The sequence below is a fragment of the Epargyreus clarus genome, unplaced genomic scaffold, assembly GCF_041222505.1.
Source record: "Epargyreus clarus isolate Ecla_fem2 unplaced genomic scaffold, WU_Ecla_fem_2.2 ptg000009l, whole genome shotgun sequence".
NCBI lineage: Eukaryota > Metazoa > Arthropoda > Insecta > Lepidoptera > Hesperiidae > Epargyreus > Epargyreus clarus.
Genome location: NW_027332217.1, coordinates 5323313 through 5347316, shown reverse-complemented (window position 1 = coordinate 5347316; position 24004 = coordinate 5323313). Strand labels below are relative to the sequence as shown.

At 34.3% G+C, this 24004-nt stretch overlaps 1 protein-coding gene and 2 non-coding genes across 3 annotated transcripts in view; 2 read left to right on the top strand and 1 right to left on the bottom strand.

Moving 5' to 3' along the window:
• The first annotated feature begins 1361 nt into the window (after positions 1 to 1361).
• On the top strand, positions 1362 to 1433 carry TRNAP-UGG (transfer RNA proline (anticodon UGG)). Its single transcript has one exon. It is a non-coding gene; the product is annotated as a tRNA-Pro (tRNA).
• A 1249-nt stretch (positions 1434 to 2682) lies between these two features.
• Positions 2683 to 2754, top strand: TRNAP-CGG (transfer RNA proline (anticodon CGG)). The gene has a single exon. It is a non-coding gene; the product is annotated as a tRNA-Pro (tRNA).
• A 9525-nt stretch (positions 2755 to 12279) lies between these two features.
• Ptp-h (protein tyrosine phosphatase) overlaps positions 12280 to 24004 on the bottom strand; it is a 55521-nt gene continuing 43796 nt past the window's right edge. The window contains exons 7-9 of the mRNA XM_073076500.1: positions 21245 to 21285; positions 13517 to 13624; positions 12280 to 12785 (exon numbers count right to left, since the gene is read on the bottom strand). Of these exons, the coding sequence (XP_072932601.1) occupies positions 12721 to 12785; positions 13517 to 13624; positions 21245 to 21285 (214 nt within the window). The 3' untranslated portion in view covers positions 12280 to 12720. The remainder of the gene's footprint in view (positions 12786 to 13516; positions 13625 to 21244; positions 21286 to 24004) is intronic.

The following is a 24004-nucleotide window of genomic DNA, read 5'->3' as shown; positions in this document are numbered from 1 at the left end:
GCTATATCTAAATTAGATAAGTATCTTATTTTAATTACATACTAAAAAAACAAGGATATAAAATAGAATCCTACCCGAGGTCGGCTGGAAGACAGAATTGGAATACTTCTTGTCAGTGCGCTTGACAATACTGCTTCAGAGACAGAAATAAGAGTAGTGGTGATGTCACCAAATGCACCACGATGGTTCTTCCACTTTAATAGTATACACAAATAGTTTAACCTGAACATAATACTATTGTTCGATTAACTAAAACTAGATATTCAGGAGTTAAAGTCCGATTAACAAGTTATAAACTTGTCACTGGTCCTCATATAAATAGGCTTCGACAAAGTTCAAGGACCTTATAGGCTCAGCACAGGATATATTCTAGAAATTACACATATGACAGTGCGTGGCACATGTCATTCAGAACTTTATGTGGGCAAACTAGAGTTGGTTTTGTATCGCATACGAACAGGTGCAAATGCAAGTACCGTATAACAATATGAGTGTTCTGTGGCTTTCATCCAAATGTGATGCAATAAGAGTGGATAGGAACGGCTTTACCACTGAATAGTCCTACTATTGTCGGATGCATTCCAAATGGTCAATTTAATTCGGATTGCGCGTTTGTATTGAAAACGTTGCTAAATTGCTTTATTACATTGATCTAAAATAAAATTGTTATATACAAGAACATCAGCAAGACTTGTAAAGGTGGTGGAGCATTTTATGGTTTCACTCCGGAGGCACCATCGCCACCCCTTTTTCTGCCTTTTGACAGCAGTTTTACGCGTTATTTTGTTTTGATTCGAATGATGTGGTAATTGAGAGATACGAGGCGTCTGAGTTTACTCCTCAATTAAGTAGCAATGCATATTGTACCTGTAGTTCCGGGACTAGAATAGGGCTACGGTAACTCCTGCCTGTCGTAAGAGACGACTAAAAGGGGGCTTCCGGGGTTGTGCGATTGGGTCACGCGCTTGGAGGACTCCGGTTGCGTTCCGTCGGAGATCAAGCGTTGAGGACGGCCACCGGGGGGGGTTTAGTGCGGTAAGAATTCCACATAACCCGGAGTCGCTCTCACGTCGTCGGGTACCTTTTGAAGGTTTCCCCCTCGTTAAGAAAAAAAAAGGTAGCAATGCATCTGTGGCCTAAAATGATTGTAAGTCCGAATAATTCTCAAACGGATATTATAAACACACAAACGTTTATTTATTATATGTATTATTTTACTCCATCACTTATCTTATGCTCATGCAATTTATTACATATTAAATAGTAATAACGCCGGTAATAAAATAGGCGTTTATTCAGGTGTAAATCACGCTTTTGTTGTTATATTCTAACAAAGTCTTTGTTCGTGCATCCGTATGTCTGGCTCGTTGGTCTAGTGGTATGATTCTCGCTTTGGGTGTGAGAGGTCCCGGGTTCAAATCCCGGACGAGCCCTATTTTGTACTGCACTAGTCCTTTAAACTTAATACACTCGATGAAGAAACGCAGTAACTGCCGTCCGCTATAAACTGAGAAATAGAAATAAATATCATAAAATAGAAATGAATTTACATTATTATATTTTTATACTAACTCGAAGTTAAGAATGTGACAGCGGCCTAACTTCCTGTAGGATATGTAACAGTTATAATCGCATACAAAAGAAATCCTTAATATTATACTAATAGAGGCTTTCCAAAAAGAACTGAATTTAAAATCTGCACAAAGTATTCTCCTAAATTCATGTGGATATTTGCATATGGGAAATCTAGACATCAGATCCAGTCGTTTTAAAAAGCAGACGAGTAAACAATGGATCGTCAGCTTTGTAGAAATTCTTTATGCACTTTTTGCACATAAGAGTACTCCATGTAAGTCTTAAAAGATGTTCTGTTCTTTACAATAGAGTAGACGATTTATAAATTAAATGCGCAGATATTTATATTAATGTTCTTAATTAGCTGTTACTTTCATTACAATAATTCGAATAGTATACCAAAACAAAAGTCCCATTTTTGTTATTATACAACTGGTTTATAAATAGCGGTTCAAATCCGTAAAGCAAGAGTAATGTCCCATTAATGAGACAGAGAAAACATCGAAGCTCAATATATTACTACCTAATTACCTATAGATTATACTTATCATAGACATACGACATAGAGAAATGTTTTATTTGACTTCAATTTTTACAAGTCTATTAATAAGATTAATCCGAGATTTAGTTACGCTTCGACGGGCGGTATGGATATTCTAATCTGTTGTTGAATGAGAACATATTATAAATAACATGTTTTGATTTTCCACGTTATGGTTCATTTAATCTGAAAGCGTCGTCAAATAACCGCCTCAGTAATTTTGTGGCGTTTATTTGATTTACATTATTTTATATAGTGTTAGTATGTATCTCTCAAAACAATTCCTCTAAATTTCAAGGATCAGCCCACAATTCATAAAGTATTTTTAAATAGAGAAATGTCTATATTTTATTCAATATCTCCATCACGATTTTCCTACGGAGCAGTGTGGTGAAGAAAGCTTCAAGCCCCCAACAGTGGTACTTAAAGGGGTTGCAACCGTTCAATCACTTTGTTTAAAAAATATTATACATACGATCAACCTCCTAAACCCAAAGACAAGTTACTCTTCTCAACAATATTCCCGGTTGGCCGTACACATCCTTAATTTGGATCATCCCTTACATGGCTCGTTGGTCTAGTGGTATGATTCTCGCTTCGGGTGCGAGAGGCCCCGGGTTCGAATCCCGGACGAGCCCCTTCTTTTTTATAAGATACTTTTAATGTTATTCACTTTTTAAAAATAACTATAAAATTCATCTTGCTAAGAACTGAATGGATGTTAAGAACTTTTCAATATTAAGAAATCTACGCCCGTAGCACTGCTACGAACACTATCTCGATACGTTGTTTGCGAGGCAGTCTTTTATTGCCATTCGGAGGTCAGTACCCTTACCATGAGTTTTTACGTTTTGACAAATATGACTCTTTTGATATTTGTTTACGTATTTGCCCATACAATTTCCAATCAGCTCCCCTAGCGGATTATGTCAGAACTAGGAAATCGTATGGGCCAATACGTAAACAATAACCAAAACAGTCATACTTGTCAAAACGTAAAAACTCATGGTAAGGGTACTGAGCTATTTGTTTTGGTTACTGAGTATATGTGTTCTACAAATTTGTATGATAAAAGTCTATGCTTATGCAACCAGCTGTATATAAAAAATATGATTGTCGTCACTTATTGGTGTGTTTCATTAAAATCATTTAGTTACATCACACTTCAATGATATTAGTTAATAATATCTTTAACGACCATTACAAGTTTGAAAGGAAAATCCAAAACGTTTTTGTTGCATTAAATTATATATTCAAATTGATTGAACCTTAAATATAATTAAAATTAGGTATAAGTTTTAGTTATATGATTTTTGAGGAGTTATGGTTTTTTGTAGTATGTAATGTATGGCATGTAATCTAGATTTGGACGAACTTCTTATAATTTTACATTTTCTTATGCTTATATTCCCTGCGCAAAGCAAATTCTCGGTCATAATATTCGTCGTAAAGCAGACGGAAGACAAACACGGCGTCTTTTCGAGAACAAGGCCGTCTAAGCCGCTTACAAGAGGTCGATCGACAATTCCAATCCCACTTGGGAAGCTCAAGTGGCTGAATCTAGTTGCGGATTCTTTACTGAAAAACGACGAATAATCGTCCTCGACGTCCTGATGTCACTGTATAGATTACTGTACTCTTGTTTTATGCTTTACGAAAAATGAACGAGATATCGTTTTTCATCTCTTTTTACATATCATTTTTTAAGAACTTCCTTATATCATGATCATACATGTGTCATGCTTCGATAAGTAAAACCCATTCATTTTGTTTAGAATATAGGAGTAGCATACAGTCCACCAGATGGTAAGTGGGTACTACCGCCCATGGACACATCCAATAATAGGTCCCAACTTTACTGTTAAATCATTACCTATGTACGGCGTTCGAATTTCTTATTGGTTTTATATCTATCGATTATGAAACCATTTCAATTGTTTAGTTCTTTGTCGTATCGTTTGTAAACCTGTAATTGCCTTGAAGTTTCTTTAATACTAATAATTAATTTTAAAGTGTTGGTTTTTATAATATCAAAATCAAATCCCAGCTAAACTTATTTTTTCCTTTTATTTTTTATTAAATATCATCTTATTGTACTTACACGACATATAGTTAACAGCAATCCTTTCTGCATCTGCAATTCTCTCACAACTGGACGAGGTCTAGAACATACTCTATCACGCTGCTCCAAAGCGTAATTACACGGAATTATTTATTATAGGTACATGTCTAGTATTGTTACTAATTGTAAGCTGATATTAAATGTGCAATCAATCGTTCGTTTCACTTCATTGCACATTCTTCTCGGAAATTCGTTTATTTATTATCTAATATTTCTAATAAAACTTGTGAACACAATACAAATGTCACTCATCTATCAGATACACATATATCACCTGTTTGTTCTTATGTGTACATCGTAAGTTAATAAAAAATATTAACAAGCCGAGAATGAACCGCGTTAAACGTTAACAAAGGCAATGTTATTTTTTATAGACTGTGATCAAGCGATCAAATTTTAATAAATCGTTTCCTGTGTCCTATCGATATTATTCAATGTTGATAAAACGTAAGGATTGGTTTTTGACATTCGATTCTTTTTGCTTTATTTCGGCTCTCTTTGTATTATTTGTGTCCTGTCCTGTCTGCCTGATAGTAGTTTGAAGTTATACATTTATACACAACTAATAAGAACTAATAAGCTTCATAGATTTAGTAGTGTGTTTTATGTGATACAAGTAACAAACATTTTATTATTAATAATGAACATAGGACGGTCGCATCATATTATTATGTAAGTCAGTCAACATCCACATCCTTCCATTGATTTTTTTTGATGAAGTTAGTTATTTCACGCAAAAAGTCGGTGTACATGTTGTACCTCTGTCAATTTCAAATGATAACCTAAAAATACCTAACGTAATAATATTTTGAAATACCACTGTTTCCTTTAAAATTAGCAAATATACGGTTTGTTAAATCAAACATGTATTGTGAAATTTTTTGCAGGTAATTCATGGTATTCATCTCTAATTAACTACTTGGTAAAAGCACTTCGGCATCTCAACACAACCTTGAAACAAGCATATAATCAATAAATCCATCAATACTAAACAAACGGTTATTTATGAGGATAATTATTACACTGAGCGAATCCGTCGAGTCGTGTGTACTTGTCCATCAAGCATCCCGTGTAATTAAGAGTTATTTGCGTACAGTCAGAGTAATAGGTACCGGAACGCGTCAAGAACTTGTCTACTTAGTACCTAGAATAACTTCACTTAATTTATTGTTTGTCATACTTTTAAAGAATGAAGGAAAAAGCAGTTCTTGATTTTCAGCTGTAAATAGAACCCCTATCTAAATTATAATGCTATACCTAAAAACGTTTTAAATTTTTTATTCAAGATGCTTCGTATATCTAAATAGAAATTGTATTTCGTTGCCATTGTAAGCCATGATAGTGTTATGGGCTACTTTATAAATTAAAAGTTTGACAGTAGGTAAGCAAGGTAAAGAAACTTACACTAAGCGTTTCAACTTAGACTTTAAGGATAAAATCGCATTCATAGCTGAACTCAAGTAAGACTAGCACCCTCTCTAGGGTTAACTTTGGGAGTACGGACAAAGTAAGGAAAGGCGAAAGGATGGTAAGTGAACCATCCCTCACTTCGTAGATTAGACGCCCGTGTTCTTGTAATCCACCTGGTGGTAAGTGGTTACTTGGTCTCAATTTTTTTACAAAAAAGGAAGCCGCCGTGTACCTTACGCCCTGTTTATTATTATGTTTCTATCGTTAAAAGCATTGTACTTTTATTTATTAAAAAAAATATATTTTGTTGTAAGTTACATATGAATTATATTTACAAATTAAAAAAAGTATAGTACTAACCCCGTCGCAACTAAACCAAATGACGTTCTATCTTTAAATTACTACTTACTTTAACTGAAGCTAAAACATGAGTTAGTTAACCTGTTCCATATGAAGTTCGCTTCAAGTCAATTATATTTTGCGGAAACGATTGCAAATAATGATGCCGATTTATGTTAATGATACGGCAATTTGTGGTATGCACATAAAATCATAATTACTGCTTAGTTAATCATAAAATTATGTGTAGGTATGTGAGTTTACACTCGCATATTCCTGTGTCTACTGTTTGTTTCGTTTGGTGGTATTTAAATATGAACGAATTTACGTACACATATTTTTTAACAAATAACCCTAAAATACATTTGTTTTTCTAATTGACATACATACTCGTTAATTTTTTTATGGTAGGTGTCTCGACAATTACTTAATGTATTCTTACTTGAATAGTTGTAAACTGGTCGATAATAGATTTCTAGGGTCTACTTACAGATTGAAAATATTGTTAAAATGCTTATTCTGTGAGCGTGAAGGATGACTAATTTCTTTAAATTATAGTAATTGGCAGTAAGGAACAAGAACTTTAAATAAATTGTAAGGCAGTCTTGATATCATGTGGTTATTTTCCCCAAGAGAGAAAAACAAAGGAATGTTGGCCTCTGTAATAAGGGATACAAAATTTATACCCACCTAATAAACTCGTAAAGTACTTATTTTTCTTCTTTAAAAATTTTCAAAGAAATCGGTAGTAAATACGGGTAGTTTGTTGTTTCAAAAAGGTCCAAAGTATAAAGTTTTAACCTTAGCTTAACTAGGTTGTACAAATATAACGATACAATGTCGAGTGTGATGAACACATCCGCATTCCTACCACAATCCTTTTCAAATCAAACCATTATAGTAATTAATGACAGATACGCCGTTGTATATTGCCGTCATAATTGGCCGTGCGGATTGTCTAACCACCAGAACAATATATTCTTTATTTAACTACCCAAAGTCAAGATAAGAGTCATAAAACTGTCTAATTAACTGGTAAAATAATCAATTCGATTGTACGACTACTTTATTAAATGACTAATGGTCGAAAACAACTTTATTGAGTAGTAAAATTTACGATGATCGTAGAGGACCACTCGTCTTGTTAGGAATTACGTGCCTTGACTGCTACTTAGGTACATATTATTCGCGATTTTATGTGTTAAATCTTGTGTCCAATTATCGATCCTCCTTTATTATAATTGTTTTCCTTTTATAGTGTTATGAAAACCTTGACGAAGATGGTCGATTGCTTGCTAAAGTTTAGAACGGCACAAGTGTGCTTCAAGAACAAAGTGGTTTACAATAATATTGAAACTGCTGTCGTGAAGACCCAAAGTGTTCATTTCCTGCAATCGATTTCGTTTCCGTTGTCTGTGGTTGCTAACATTTTCCGACTGAATATAAGTAGGTAGCTATCAAACGTAAAGATATACCTAGTAAAACAATGTATCGATATTAAGTATACCTACAAATAGGCACCGATGGACATCCGTAATGGATTCCAATCAGGACATATTTCCACACACACACACTCAACACAAATCCATCACATATTTAATAGGTACCTGCTTAAAAAATCTTACTAGATTCTTCAAGCCAGATCTAGCACCGCTAGACTGCTACAAAACCGTAAAAGTAACAGTTAACGTTTCATAGTGATGACGCGATGAGCTTAGGTGATACTTAAACTGGAATAATTTCATTATTTGTCATGGAATAATTTCATTATACAATATAATGAAAACCAGAACCATGGAAATGTCTAACCCCTGTAAAAAACTCCCAAAAAAACACGGCACTAGACCAAAACATTTTATATTTTAAGTGCACGTTTAAAATTGTAATCCTATATTTTTTGTCGATCGATTCTTATATTAGTAACGGAGCCTACAATTACTACAGATATATCAATACGAGAAAAAGCTGGTATTACTCTAAATATAAGGATTACACTTAAAATACGACCCAGTTCCACAATTCAGGGATCGATTTCCGTTGCGGCGAAGCCCTTTAATTGTCTCCAAATTAAGATCACGATATAATTTTTCTGTCGGTACTTTTAATCGATCCAGTTTATTAATCGCTTTATATCGAGTCATAGAGTATGCAAGCTAAGGCATCTAGTGCCTATTGAAAAAGGTATTTCTTGTAAAACTAATTTTTACTCTAGTAGACAACTTTATATTTAAAAAAGGATGCGAGTATATTTTTTGTGATTTGGGCGCACAGACGAAAATAGCAAAGTCTACAAAATAACATTTATAAAACAGAACTATTAAATTAATAAATAATTATTTATTAAAATAAACTATGTTATGCAATTTATTATTTAAATATCCGAAATAATGTCTCTACGCGATAGGCAAAGAGCCAAATTAATTAAAATAAACAATAAATATTTTAGTTACTTGTTAATAATAATTTATAAAAGGTGCCTATTAGGAGCACAATTAATTGACACTCGGTCATCTTAATCAAATAGTAATATAATAATTTAATATGTAATATCTAAATATAATGCAAGGACAATTAAAATAAAAACACAATATAAACTTTGCCCTCACGGAGATAATATGTTTAGTGGCATCAATACGCCCAACCTGCCCGATTAGTCTTTGCACCCACACTACCTAAGAAGCACTGCGAAGCCTCCGGCGGGCAGACAATATCAGCCAGATTGAATTATCGATCCGATAATAGGATCGCGGGAGTAATATCCCTATAGCTATAGCGTTCCGGCTACTTCAATTATGGAAGCGATTTAGCTCAGCGTTATATTCGGCTTAGCCTTTACTTTAGTGTCGAAAGTTCGACACTGCAAATTTTTATGTATATGGAACCAGTGAACTGAGCAGTTTTTAAATAGACGATTGGTGGTAATCTTCGGTTAAAGGATTTTAGTGTTGAATTAACTACCAACTAGTCTTCTGTTTTTAATATAAAAAACCTTAAACTTTATCTTCATACAGAATAGGTATGAAGATAAAGTTTAAGGTTTTTTAAGTCTACTATGCAAAGAAACAAAGAAATGACCCGTTAAAATGGTCTTATACAGAATCTATAGTATGAGGTTGGGAGTATATATGGTTATTCGTCTATTTAAGAGCAACACTGACCTAACAAAAACAAAAAAAAAACAGAACAATGTAACTGACCTATGAGTCTATGGGCTACTTTCAACGCCCGGCAAACAGATAACAATCAAAATGGCGCCCAAAGCGTCACCCACTGTCACCAAAGTAAACGAGCGCATTAAAATAAAAGGCTCAAAGGTAATGGACATAAATTAAATAGTCATCCACGTCACTCAAGGCGAAGGATCTGAAGAAATATGCCTCGACGGAAGCCAGGTAGTTAAGATTCGAAACTAAATATAAGATAACAGCAGTTAAGATGTTACGTTTTATTGGTAACTAACTAAGTGGACCTAATTTACGTCCTCTCGTCAATAATGTTACGGTATTTTGAAATATCGTAAAAAGTGTTTTAGGGACCTGGTTTAATTTGAGAAATACGCAATTAACATCTACTACCACAATTACTAAGAAATAAAGACCATATTTCTTAGGTAGTAATATCTAATTAGAACTCTAAATCTCGTTCATCGTAATCTTATTTCCACATAAATTTAAACGCTATTTTGCAAGTTTCATAGTACTAAAAAAGTAAAAGGACTTTAATATTGTTAAAGGGTTTTATTTTATTATGTATTGGTGTTCATGTGTCAGTTGGCACTAGACATCATAACGTAGGTACGTTCCGTCAAGAAAAGCAAATATGAATCTTGCGGTGTAACACGTTTCAAGACATAAATTCTCTTTGCGGCAATTTTTCATCCTAAATCACCGTAAATGGTCACGCGGCTTGCGAGTATATTGCAATTCATTACGACTCTAACTCTAGAAACCGATATACAATACATGGCGGTTACAAGTAAATTACTTGGAGCACTCATAATCTGCGCCCGGGAGTCAAACAATAGAGCAATAACTACGACTACAGTCGACGACACGAGAAAGCTACCACGTATCGACAACAAATAAATCAGAGACAACCTCGACCATTCGAACATACTTCTGTACCCATAGCCCAGAAATATATCGAAGAACGTTACAACGCAAACACCAGCTCATAAGTCAGTTTCTGTTTCGGAAAATACCTATGTTCCGAAAGTAGGACGCCGACAGAATGAGCAATGGACATACCTGCCTCATCTTTATACTGATTTATTTGTAGAAATCGGTTCAGGTGTAAACTAGAAGTGTCCGCGACTACCGGAATTTTGTGTCCTATGCTATAAGTCTTCCAATATATCGATAACGATTGATTTATCTCGCTCTCGAAATGTGTAAGTCCTTATATAAAACTTGGAAACATATTTTTGCTAGTGTGAGCGCTGCTGTGGTCCGCTTTGTAATACTCAGGGGTAACGCATGTGGAAAAACCTCGCATAGGAATCTAGTCTTATCTGGAGTTGATTACATATGTCCATGGGTAGTAATAGCCACTTACCATCAGGTGAACCGCATGCTCAGTTGCCATTTCAATATTATCAAAAAGTTGCACCAGAGCTTTCTTAGATTTTCATTAAAATAATAGATTCTTACAATATTTCTGTCTATAGTACAAATGTAAACAATAGACAAATTTGTACAACATATGTCATGCGTTTTAGAAGAAACAAAAGTTAACTATCATACATGCCAAAGAATGCACCTAAATGCTGACACGAAAAATTTCGTAATCATAATCTTAAGGGCATCGAGACGGGAGAAAATCATCTTTATTACACACAAAATTAACAATGCTTCAGTCTCTTTATTGCAGTACCATCTGATGTTATCGAAACGTAAATTTTGCCACTTAGAAAACAGACTAAGAAATATCACAAAAACTAAATAATATTTTTTTAATTGATGGTTAATGTTAGTCCCATAATTATGTCAATATCAATGTTAGAACAAAGTCAATTAAATAACTATTTATTAGGTGCTTATGGAATTATGATAATAATGATATGGAAAGTTATTACATATAATTATATACTTAACATAAAGGAAGTTCTTATTTGGTGTTAAATGATCACTATTTTCTATATCCTTATATTAGATACTGACAAGCCAGTGAAATTGACTATTATCGACCATCCAAAGTGGTGGTACAAATGCAATTATCATGTGCATATTAGAAATTACTTGTTTTGTTGGTAGACGTAAAACATACTGCAGAAACCTATCTGCTTTGAGACAACATATTTTCACATATATGTGAAATCTATAAAGAGAGACTTAGCCGACTCGGCGACCTTATTTTGTAAGCGAAGCAAAGGAGGACGTATCCAGTCCGATCTTAAATGGTCTTTGGCCATCTATCTATAAACAGGCAATAGGCTAATAATTAGAACGTACGATAGGTATTTCTGCGTCATCATAGCTTTCAAACCAGAACACGGCAGTTTGACATGGCCATTTTAAAGTACAAATAAGTGCGTAGGTGGTACCACCTGTCACGAAGGGTGTTATACCTTGAAAGCTATATCCTCCTCATTTTCTGTACCTATATCAATTTGCTCTGGTGTTTTTTAAAGTTTACCTTATAAAATTGAGTCATCGATATTAAAGCTCCACCGCTGTCCCCGGCGCGTCAGGCGGCAATCTTCTCCCATCTCGATGATATCAAGCACGTGCGGGCAATTCACGTCACTATACGTGCTCCTACCGATCCCACCATAATTAGACTTGTTCTCATGACTTTATTATGCTCTTTGATCATTCGTTTGCTCCAAATTCCACATCATTTTGGTAAGAACCAAGCGAGCATAATATGCATCCATCATATGAAAATATATTTTTAATTAACATGCAAATCTTTGATTCTTGTGTCATACTCCTAGCAAAGAAATGACTATGAATTTACGAGAGCAATACGAGTACGTGTTAATTTTATGCTCGTACTCATACATATACTTCCTTATAATATTTAATGTATATATTTTATATATGTACCTAACGAAAATTTTAATATTATATGTATTTTATAAATTTTGGAATAATCACTCAGATAAGTTATCAATTAAGAGAAGAATCAATGAAATAAAGAAATCTTGAGTTAAGTAGTCTTAAAATAAAACTCAGTAAATAACTAAAATAACTCTTAAAATACAAGACAGTTAATTTTACTAAATCATCCTAAATTAAAGCAAATAAAAAAATCTTACTTAGGTAATTAGGTACACATAAAAACAAAAAAGTCGTATAAAACAGTTAATTTTATTAAATAATACCCACCAAAAAATAACTATGGAAAAGTCCATATACAATTAATTTAAGTATCTATGAAATGAAAACGTCACTGATTTTAAGTTAAATTCAAATAATATGTATATGTATTCTTATGTAAAACTTTAAACTAAAATACATAACACATAAACTGCATCAAAGTAAATGCTTACGTTTTTACTTTTACAAATGTAACATAAAAACGTACTATAGGTATAACTAGTTAATAATAAATGAAAACTTTATTAAATTCCCATTCCATTCATTACTTGCACTTTGTAGGCACGCATTACTTGACGCAGTTTAAATATTTGACAATTAATATTTCAATCGAAAATATCAAATTTTCTTTTCTGGTTCCATTTTTACGGGTACAAATACTGTTTATTCGCTAAATAATCCTGAAAGCGGACTTATCCAAGTAAATGGTTTACTAAGTTCGGCCTCTCCATGTGGTACCCACGCGCTTTTTCAAACTCTGTGAATGAAATGTTTCAACAAATTAGGATAATTATATGCGTTTTCCTCTTGTTTATTCAAGACTACAGCTAGGGTTGCCACCCGTACTTTATAATAAAGTATTGTACGTTATTTCAGGTAATTGTACTCTATACTTTATGACAACAATAAAGTACACGGATATACTTTGTTTCGCATGACTTGATTTAAAAGTTTAGTCATAAGTATTTTTTTTTAAACGACATTTATCGATTGGTGCTGAATCGATGTCGTCACTCGCCAACGCGACATCCCTTAACTTAAATATATTAATGGAGATATATAAAGAGTACCTTATTTTGATACTAAGTACTTTTTTTCTTACCTATAATAACCAATATACTTTATCTGTTAAAAAAAAGGTTGCAACCCTAACCTCAGCTCTTCGTAAATAAATGCATTTTTAAATTTACCCTATGACGACGAAGGATTTTTTTTAAATAAACAATGGTATTAAACTGATACATCTTATCCTGTATCTACCTATATCCTTAACCTTAATCCTTCAAATATATGCAATAGAACAACAACACATAACAATACCTTCAGTTAAAAATATTTTCCACTTTTTAGTTCGATTGGCCATTAAAGCGTGATTTTATTTTAGTTTTTAAACTACAACATATTTAAACATAACTTACTGATAACGGACTGCTAAATTTGTGGTTATTATTTCTGAACTAAAAAACTGACTATTTGAACTAAACTTACTCTTGATAGCTTGGGCGGGGGGCATCCCGAGGCGGTCTATGAGATACCGACAGACCATGTAGCCGGTGCGGTTCAGGCCGTGGGTACAATGGACTCCGACTAAGGAATCTGGAACAAAAGACGTTTGAAATCATTTAACAACTTCTTTGGCACAACAACCCTAAACGCACAAAGGTCCAATTTCGATCCGTGACCAGCCACACTAAACGATTTTAAATTTCTATTCGGAGCATAAGGTATATTTTCTACACTATCAATATCGATTGATATGATGATATACAAAACCAATCACCTAACACTCATACATCTGGAAATCGAACCCAAAGTAAAAGCTTCACATCACATATCCCTATATTTAGCCCGTGCCTGCATCGCAATGTTTGTATATTAGGTAAGAGGAGTGCTTTTTACTCTGGTAATATTCTTTTAAACATGTACCTACCTACATCCTAGTAAAATACTTATTTAGAGGAAATAAAGTAAATTTATTACCTGAATCCAATTTCACATAATTAAAGTAATTAATGCAAGAAATTATATTTTTACGGTGATTATACATATTATTTTCATTAATCGATGAAATCTAATAATTACGATTATAATCTTAATAATATTATTGTTTTTTCAAAGTATTATTTAGTATCGACTTCCTTATTTTAATGGGATTTTAAAATTCTTAACACAATACATAATAAATAAGCGTTCGTAATAAAATAAATAAATCAACAATTGATATTTGTGTCTTCAAAATCGCATCGCAAACATGGACTCGAGGTCGTTGACTCCCACCCTCTGCACACCCCTACTGCGGCAGGGAGTGGTGGGAAGGGTGACAGGAAGCCGTAGCCGCGGTTTGACACTTCCTCAGGAAGACCTTTGAAGTAGCACGAAAGATGCACCCTACGTCGTAAGGTAGAATCACGTTTTCAACGCGTGTAGGTTCTTATAAAAAGTACGTTTCAAATTGAATAATACTTATACATTCTTCGTTATAATATGTACCCACACCTTGAACCCTTTTTTCGCCATTTTTTATATCAAATGTAGATACAGATGCACAGCTTAATTCCAAATGCATGCATTATTAGGAAAACGAAACCAGCATTTCGTGGAGAAAATGATGACTCACCCTAACTAATCTACTAATCTAATATCTAGACTAATCAACATTAATTCATTAATTTTCTTAACTTATTAAAACAGTGAAGAAAACAGTAGCTGGACAATTTATCATCGGCAAAGTAGCCAAAGTATTAATCGCATCTTACGAAAGAAATCGTATACAAAAATATTATTGCAAAATTCCCACGAGCACGTCGTGGGAATTTTGCGAGGTAATGCGTTTTAAACATTACACATGCAAATGCATGCCATCTCGCTTGGGGTACGCAAAAAACAAAGGGCACTGTAGTGCACCAGTCAAGTTCTGTGTGAATAATGCGTACATTTAATATTAGAATTTTCTAATTAATACAAATAAAATATCCAATGTCTGAAATGAAGTTGCTAATGCATATCCTTAACAATACATATTATCTTTACATGTACTTTGTACTATAGGTAAACTACGAGTAGAACATGCTAAAAAGTATTTTACCCATACTAAAAAGCACTGTCTTAAATTTTGAAATATTATAAGATACTTTAAATTATAAATAATAAAACATAATTTTAATTGAAGTTGTAATGTATGTAATTTTTGGCTTTAATGAATTAGAGTTTGGTGTAAGGAAAACTGTAAATTAAAATTCCTCGACGCGTTTTTGCTCTTCTTAATAATGTTTCGTAACGTAATGAAAAATTAATAAGAGGAGCAAAAACGTACACGAAACGTATCTTAATATTTTTTCTCAAAAACTTGGCCCATTTTTAACAAAAACCTTTTCAGCTATTTTCATTAACAACAGTCCATCACGGCAGACTTTCGCCGGCGACTTAATTAACAACCGAGTCAGTTTTCAATTACAGAAACAAACAATATATGATAATTGCGAGGGACCCGCCCGACACAGAGATTAAGTTCTTTAAGTGCGGGTACTTTGTTAAAGGCATTCCTTATTCAAGTTTTACGTCTTGTCCTTTGTCTTAAGTTTATCTTTTTGTTTTTGATACGAGTGTATTGCTTTGAAATAATACATTGAGTTTAATTGTCGTTTAATCTACAAGACGTAGTATGTTGTAGACAAGATAAAATGACGGGGGTATAATCAGTCAATACAAGATTATTTGTAATGTTATGAGTATTAAAATCGTAGAAAAAATAGACCTATTTAAAATATAATACGACAAATCCTAGGTCTCATCTTCACGTCTGTAGCCTTCGTCGCCCATCTTTTTTGAATAATCTTCGCCAAAATAAACCCTTCTTAAAGGTCTCAAAGTATTCAAAATGGCTCCTTCATGATCTCTTTACAATCAAGTAGGCACTGATTTGATTAAATGGTAGCAGCGCGCATCGCGGATCGATTGTCGACAATCGATGTATTATGCGGGAGGCGCCTCAATATCGATACAGATAGCCCACCCACGCCCAGCCTCCTTACATCGTAATCGGCTTATTAGGACTATAATGCACGTATCAATCGAATTTTCAAATCAAAATTAGAACGACGAAACGTTGTAATTATAACTGTATTGTAATCTACAAAATGTACCTAACTGGAGCTTACACAAGCCAGATAATGACAGAACGCTTTGTAGTTCAACTGTGCCAGCACTACACGGCCAAGACTTTTTTGTTATAGTAGCATCATACTTATTTAAAATATATACCGCAAAGACAATGTATTTAAATAAAACGATGCATCTAAAAGGCTAAAATAAAAGTCTAATACGCCAAGTGGCCCACTTGCATGTTACACTTTTAGCAGTCCAGTGAAACTATGTAAAACGTTTAGGGTGATAACCGTCCACTAATTAAATTCCAAGCAAAAGACTTTTTGGTTCAATCTAATGAAAGCTCTACCTACTGTTATCATCCTTCTTTCTCTCAATGTAGTTCTCGATTTGCAATATGTACTTCTGATCATTTCTGTTATTTTCATAAAGATTAGGCGAGCCATCAATTAAAATGGACAATAAATGTAACTTTTCTATTTTAGCACACATTATAACATTCATGTAAAATCATTTCTAAAATTACACTAGATTACGGTGATCTACATAATCGGAGCGTCTGCCTGTATCACGAATCACGATTGCCTCACCGCCGGCGCCGCGTGTGGGAGGCTGGCGATGGTGACTGATTAGCCGTTTAGAGATAACTGCTGCACTACAAGTTCGGCTTTTTATTATGTACCGACAAATAATATATCTTCATCTAATTGCTTAATCGATACCAACATTCGACCTTCGATTTAAATACATTGTAACTCTTTCACAACTATTTGTCTACAAATTAGAAACTATTATCGTTTACTAATTTGACTACTTGATATCTTCTAAAGAATGTCTTACTTATTGGGTTGCCTTTAAGATAATGTCTTATTACCATTCGTAATAGTAAGCAAGCTTCTAAGGAATTTAATCAAGAGTAACATAAAAAGTAATACTATGAAAATACGATCAAATTTCCGTTATAGCTAATATTTGGACCTCTTATATTTTCCAAGCGGTACGTACGTTATCATTTCAAATATATAATCTGTGAAACTGTAACGTTCTAGTAACAAATATATCAGAAGTTGTGCGCGCTATCACGACAGCCATAGACAGGGTACGTTCACCAACATTTGTCACTGTGTCCCAGTGTAACTTCGTCCACAACTATCTTACATTTGGACAAAGTAAACTGCTTCAAACGCAGCAATATTTTTAGTTTTCATATCAACAAACTTATAAACTTCAGCGAATTCAGTTTACGTGACGTCAGCGCAATAATTTCAAAGAACGGAAAGATCGTATATTTGTAACATTTAAAGCTACACAAACTTAAACTTTCTGCGTGTCTCACTGGTAACAATGTTGCATTTAATTTTAGGAAGAGGGCTATAAAGAAAACTGGACAGTTGCAGAAAGTTACTGGTCACTAAAATAAAATGGTAATGATGCAAATGCAAAACCCAGAAACAAATGACACGCGTTTAATTTATTTGATTGAAGCACTTACACAATATAGTGTGTAGGTGCTAAAATATTCAAGTTAATATTTAATTTCATTATTGTTATATTAAATTTCATTATCTAAACATTATTGACGGTACCTACACACGACGCGCGTTGGTAACTTATCCGACTATTGTTGTACGCAACAGTAAGCAATCGGTAAGTATCAAATCATCTGTCCATAACGGTACTATATTTCATTTATCATTCCAGTCGTGCCAAGATGTGACAACTTCTGCCAGTTGCGTCAAATAGTTTTAGAACGAGCATACGTTAACAGTGTTTATTGGACACATTTGTATAAAAATGGCCAATAAGAAACATCGGTAACATAATATGGCATGAGAGAAAATGATTGGATATTAATATTCAAATTTTAGGAATGAGATGTCCCCGAGAATAATGTAAGCGAATACGCGTGGAGCATAAAGACCACCCCTGGTAGTACAAACGGTAGCAAGGATAGCAGCATTCCGTACGCGAGCGATATCTTGTAAATCAGAAGTGGAGTGCGATTCGCGTCGCGATACCGGGTGAAATATGAATATCGTCGCATTACCGCGGCCGGAGCGCTACCACCGACTCGTTTATCTGTACATATCACCGACACCTCGCATGAAATAAAACTAATCAAGTGCGAATCCGCCTTGAGCTGTTTGAATAAGAGGGTTCTGTTCATTTCATGTTGTGTTCAAGGAAAAAGTTTAATAAAGATTAAAACAAATTAATTTATTCATACCTACTATAGCAAATCATATAGGTATACAACTTTTTATTCAAAACTTGGGTAAATTCACACCTATGGATCTATGGGTCTATGGAATCCATTTATATCTTAGTTAGCGACTGTGAAACTGCTGTTAAAGTTCATGGTGACTATTTAGTAGTATATAAACCTATACGTACATGGAAACAATCGACCACTGGCACTTTATTAAATAAAACCTATCATGTAGGTATCGGTCGCTCAAACAACAAGATGGTAGCTTTAGCAACTATCGCTCAAGCGCCAGTAGCCTATGGGCGGTCAGCTTTAGGGTGTATGATAGATAAAACAAATTGTGTGGTAGTAAACGTAACAAGCGATTAGGGTAACAGATCTTTTAATTAGTCCAAGCTGCAACAATTGCATCTTATTAACGGATAGATTAAACGGCCGGATCGACCTATATTCATGAACAATCTGGCGCTAACCATCGAGAACCAGTCGCGTATAATATACATCTCACTCAATCTACTTAGCGACACCGATAGCCGGCTATTACCAATGGAAACGCCGACAGACACTGGTGTGCTCACAATTAATTGAAACTGCCCACGTAATCTAATAAAAGCTAGTTTTGGTGATCAAGACAAACAAGGGCGCCCATTCGTAATTAGAACTTAATGAACATTCTGAATATTGAGTTCGGCGCCGTGAGAAGTCCGACGATAACCACGATTTGTGTCACTGTAATTAAAAGTGTAGCTGACGATAAACTCGGACGTGTGGACCGAACCTACTAGTTTTGATTGCTATGACTTATTGACGAACCAATGTCGATAGACCCCCGGCGCGACTGATATTACTTCGTGAGCGGGAAGCAACGATGGAACCTCGGAGGTCACCAGTCATCGAACGCATTATACATTCCTCGTTTAAATCGAATCGATCTTTAATTGAAATCGTGTGTTGTGTCCGGCGTCACTGATAAGCTTACATATTATTTGATGATGTGTGTTTACGTAAGAGGCTGTCGCTGCGAATATAATTTATTTCACAAGAAAAAATATTTATTCATCCTTTACTTAAGTGTTATTATTTGTAACATTTTGTGAATTTAAAGCAAATCTTAGACTCACTTCAGTTCACTGCGTGATATTCGAAGATCTAAAATTATACTCAAATATATGCATCTCTGTTTTTTTTTTCGAATTTTAGTGCGTTGATTCTCTTTAATTAAATTAATTGTATATTGTTACACATGTTAGGATTTCCAGCCTAAGATTCAAAACCAAGCAACCAGGGAGGTCGAAATCAATCACCAGACCACCACTGTTGCAATAGCCATAACTGCCAAAAATAGTTTTATAGTTATAACGATAACGAGTCAGCTAGATAATTCTCGCGTCAGTCACCTTCACACCATTCCCCGACCGGAGGGCAACACACGAGAAAACGTTCACAATAGAATAACGATTAGTGACTATAAAGACTACGATGCTCTTTATGGTGGTCTCGCAAAGCAATACAATTAGGCAATGGGCATGCATTAACACCTCACCGCAACCTCCTCACCCACGCGGGACACCTCACCATTACATACCCACCTCGGAGCGATGTCCATTTTGCCATCGGCATACACTCGCAACAAAATTTCAAACAATCTACACGTTTCCCGTGCCAATACGTGCGAAATTGAAAATTGCTGCATTAGACAAAACTTTTACATATTTTTATGTAGTACATGAGAATCAACCCACCTCATGTTAAGGGATCAATTCAATAGAAGAACAGAAGTGTTGTCTGAAATTGACAGATACGTTGCTATTCTTAAAAACAGATAGAGCCTCAAAAAAGTGAATCTGCCTTATTACCAAACCTTTCAAACCAGAATACAACAGCTCTACACTGCTGCTGTTAAAGAGAAACAAATATCACAGTGCTCATATCGCGCAAAAGACTTATACTTTAAAGTATATCAATGTCTCACTATGTATAACTGTCAACTCTATCAACTTGATCAGTTATCAGTTTAATACACTATTGAAAATTACTACTATTTCACAGCTTTCGTTTATATATTATTACACAATGAAAATTGTGACATTAATTGGTATAAAAACAATGATGTAAACATATCGAAATCTGATTACAATTCTATAAACTCAACGCCAAACAACTATAAAACTGTTACATAACGCTAAATGGCCAACGTTATTTTCAACTTAGTACTTTATTGGCCCGACCTACATCACTATCCCACGGTGAGAAAGCCTCTTGTCATTGACACATTGTAGGGCTCGCGACGACCATTCCCCGTAATAAGCTCTAGCTTGCTGCTATCAAGAAAAAGCAAGACTGGACCGCGAATGTTACCACAAGTAAAGGAGTAAAAGGACCAACATGATTGTGTTGTACTTGAAGCGACAATGTTCTCATGCGCGAATAGAGTCGTACGGAGTTTTAAACATGTCTTAATACGATTTAAACCTGTTAGTAATGGTGCGTCTGTATTAGGGATTATAACACAAGTATATAATCTTCGTGTATGTCCTTTTAGATTAATAGATGTCGTACATTAATAAAGTTATGTTGCTAACAAAATATGCGATAAGAAGAAAGTTTTCTGTTATTGTCTCTCTGATAATTTATATGTAGACACGTTATATTTATACTGTAGGTATGCGATTTACCTACACATCATATTATTATTATACTTATGGTACTGTCACCAATAGCACTCATCGTAGGGTAGTCCAATTACCAGGTAAATAGACTTTTACCACGATTTCATTAACATTTTTATTAAATATACACTCGCACTTGCGATTAGTAGAATTTTGCCACAATAAAATTAATAATATAAGCATCGAGTTTGTTAAATTTGTAATGTATTTAAAACATTCAGTATATTTACTTACAGTCATCCATCCCGAGGAGCTCGTCCATCGATTGCATGAATCTAGAAAGGAAAAAAAAGAACTTAGTCAAAGTAATGTAGGTACAGTTCTTTATGCTCCAGTTGAATGTCATATTTTCAGCAGTTATTATTTAATCTTGAAATTCTGAAGTTTAGTCACTAAAGTACATCTTAACACCACTACCCATCGCTTAACCACTCGTATTATGATTCGAAGAATTTTGGAAGGTCTACCTAGAAACGTACAAACAAACAATCTTTCTAGGAGTCTAATAGTCAGTCATAAGTCGTGCCGATTACATACTTTAAAAAATTATAAACATAAATGATTATAGGAAGCAACACTTAATGATTATAGAGCGATGTTGTAATAGGCCCTCCAAAACTAAAGTAACCTGATTAGTGACCGTTATCGTTTGCCAATATAAATCAATAAAAATAATAATCAAATCTTGACGTAGGACTGGCCATTAAAACGCCTGCCAAACTTCCTACAACCATAAAATATATCATCGAACTTAGTGACGATGTAAGATGATACGTCGCAACTCGCAACGCTATTCCGTACCATAACATTTAATTGAATTTCACAAAATATAAAGTCTACGGCACACCCGTCACGGCCGAAATGAAATATTATCATGTATCGATCGCAGCGTGTCGCCATAATTTAATCGATTTTTTTACACCTAAAACCGCAAGAGCCGTGGGCGTCCCACAATTACAAGGCGTTTCTGCCGACCGACGGATTGCATTTCTGCCCATTTGATGAAATATGTTTGTTTTCATCATAACAAATGTCTTTTTGTGTTTGTTGAGTGCGGCCGCTTGTGGCCCGACGTCGGCATTATTGGAATGTTTTCAGAAATAACTTGCGAGGGTGGTCTAACGATGTGGATTGTTTATTTGCGCTACGGATTTCCTTTCTTCATAAAAATGGGACAATCAGGCTTCTATTTATGCATTCGTATAACGAGCAGAATACGGCGACGATTCGATTAAGTTTTGTCATGTAAAATTGGAAGTGATTGCAATGTTAAGTTGTAGGCGCCACCATTTTCCAATCCCACAGATTTCCTCCGGGCGATATCGGGACGAGGCAGTCGACGCCGGGCGGCATTCAAAGAGAATTTACAATTCAGTCTATCGCCTGCATTACCATCTAAAACGGTGCAAATGACTTCTAAGAGCCGATCCGTATATTATTCAGATTCCGGCTTTATTTAGCCGTCCCAGGGACTTTGTAAAGTAACAAGTTATGGAAAGTGATCATTTTATGTAAACAAGTAACGTAAATGTCTTATAAATTCTATAAGTACTAGTTTTATCCTTTAAATTGACTTAAATATTACATTTATGTCACTTTCAAATAAAGTTTTGTTCGCGACTTGTACAGGTATTAAATAAATGTGTATGCTGCAATAATTGCAATGCAATATTAAAGAGACTTTTAAATTAAAATATCGTTAGGGTCATGTATACTAAAATAAACCAGAAAACTGTAAATTAACAATAGGTACCGCGCTAAGAATATCAAACAATACATAATTTAACAAACATTGTCAAGAATTTAAATCTTAACTCCAATAAGATTTACAAAACGAAACTATCCGCGACGTGTGGCGCCGGAGAGCAAACAGTTTAATTACGCGTATAGACAAGATTCAAGTTAATTCAACAATTCAACGTATACTCATTACGGTTCCGTTCACTATACGTCGCTATGACCACGGCTTTACTCGACTGTTTATTTTATTTACACAATTAAAAAAACTTTGAAATGTGCAGACAAATGTCACAGAATCTGATACCGACATCATCATAACTTTAAAACCGTTAGATATTACGATGAAACAAAACCTTGCTTGGTGCGCAGGTATAAAAATCTACAATCTGAGAATATTAATGGCAATAATTTCAGATATTTTAAACATAAATTAGTTTATACTTTACCTTCCCTATCAGTGTCTTTTCTACAAAAGACACTTCATTTTTTATGTGTATATTGATTTTATTAATTGATCTTCGTAATGGACATTTTACCTCGAATTCACTTTTCTAAGTAAGGATAAAGAAATATTATGACGTTATGATTATGAAGAACTTTAACCAGAAATATGTACATTAGGATCATATTAAAGCATTTAGATAAGGAAACTAAAAAGCTATCATTAAATGTAACACTTCTGACTATATATTTTGCGTACTAAACTACAGAACATATGACTGCGAAAAAAAAACAAAATCTCTGTCTTTTGTTATAGGTCCCAAATCTATAACACAAGGGTAAAAATCTTTAATTAAAGAGTCAATTATATCATAACTGCTCGAGCCTTACACCCATCCCTCTTTCTCCTTAAATTTCGTGACAATACTTATTACATTAATCTCATAATGTTAATTTTCTAATGAGATTTCATTTAGTTATAAAACTAACAATTTAACCTGACTGTATTCACCTTCAAATAAGTACTCTGTTAATTGAGATATTAAAAAATTACGTCTAGTCACGAACATTGAATTAGGGTTGAATGAATGACGTACATTTAATACAAAGTAATACTTCTCGTATCTAAAGAAACGACAGTTCGAATGTGAAACCTTCCACAATTATAATTTGTTACTATTACAAGCAACATGGCCATTGAACGACTTTAAAGCAGTGCTTTTGACTAACTTTCTAAGCATTTCCTGACCAACACGGACGTCATTATTTAAGAACTGTCAGAATTGTGTATTTTATTACTCGGCCGGCAGATCG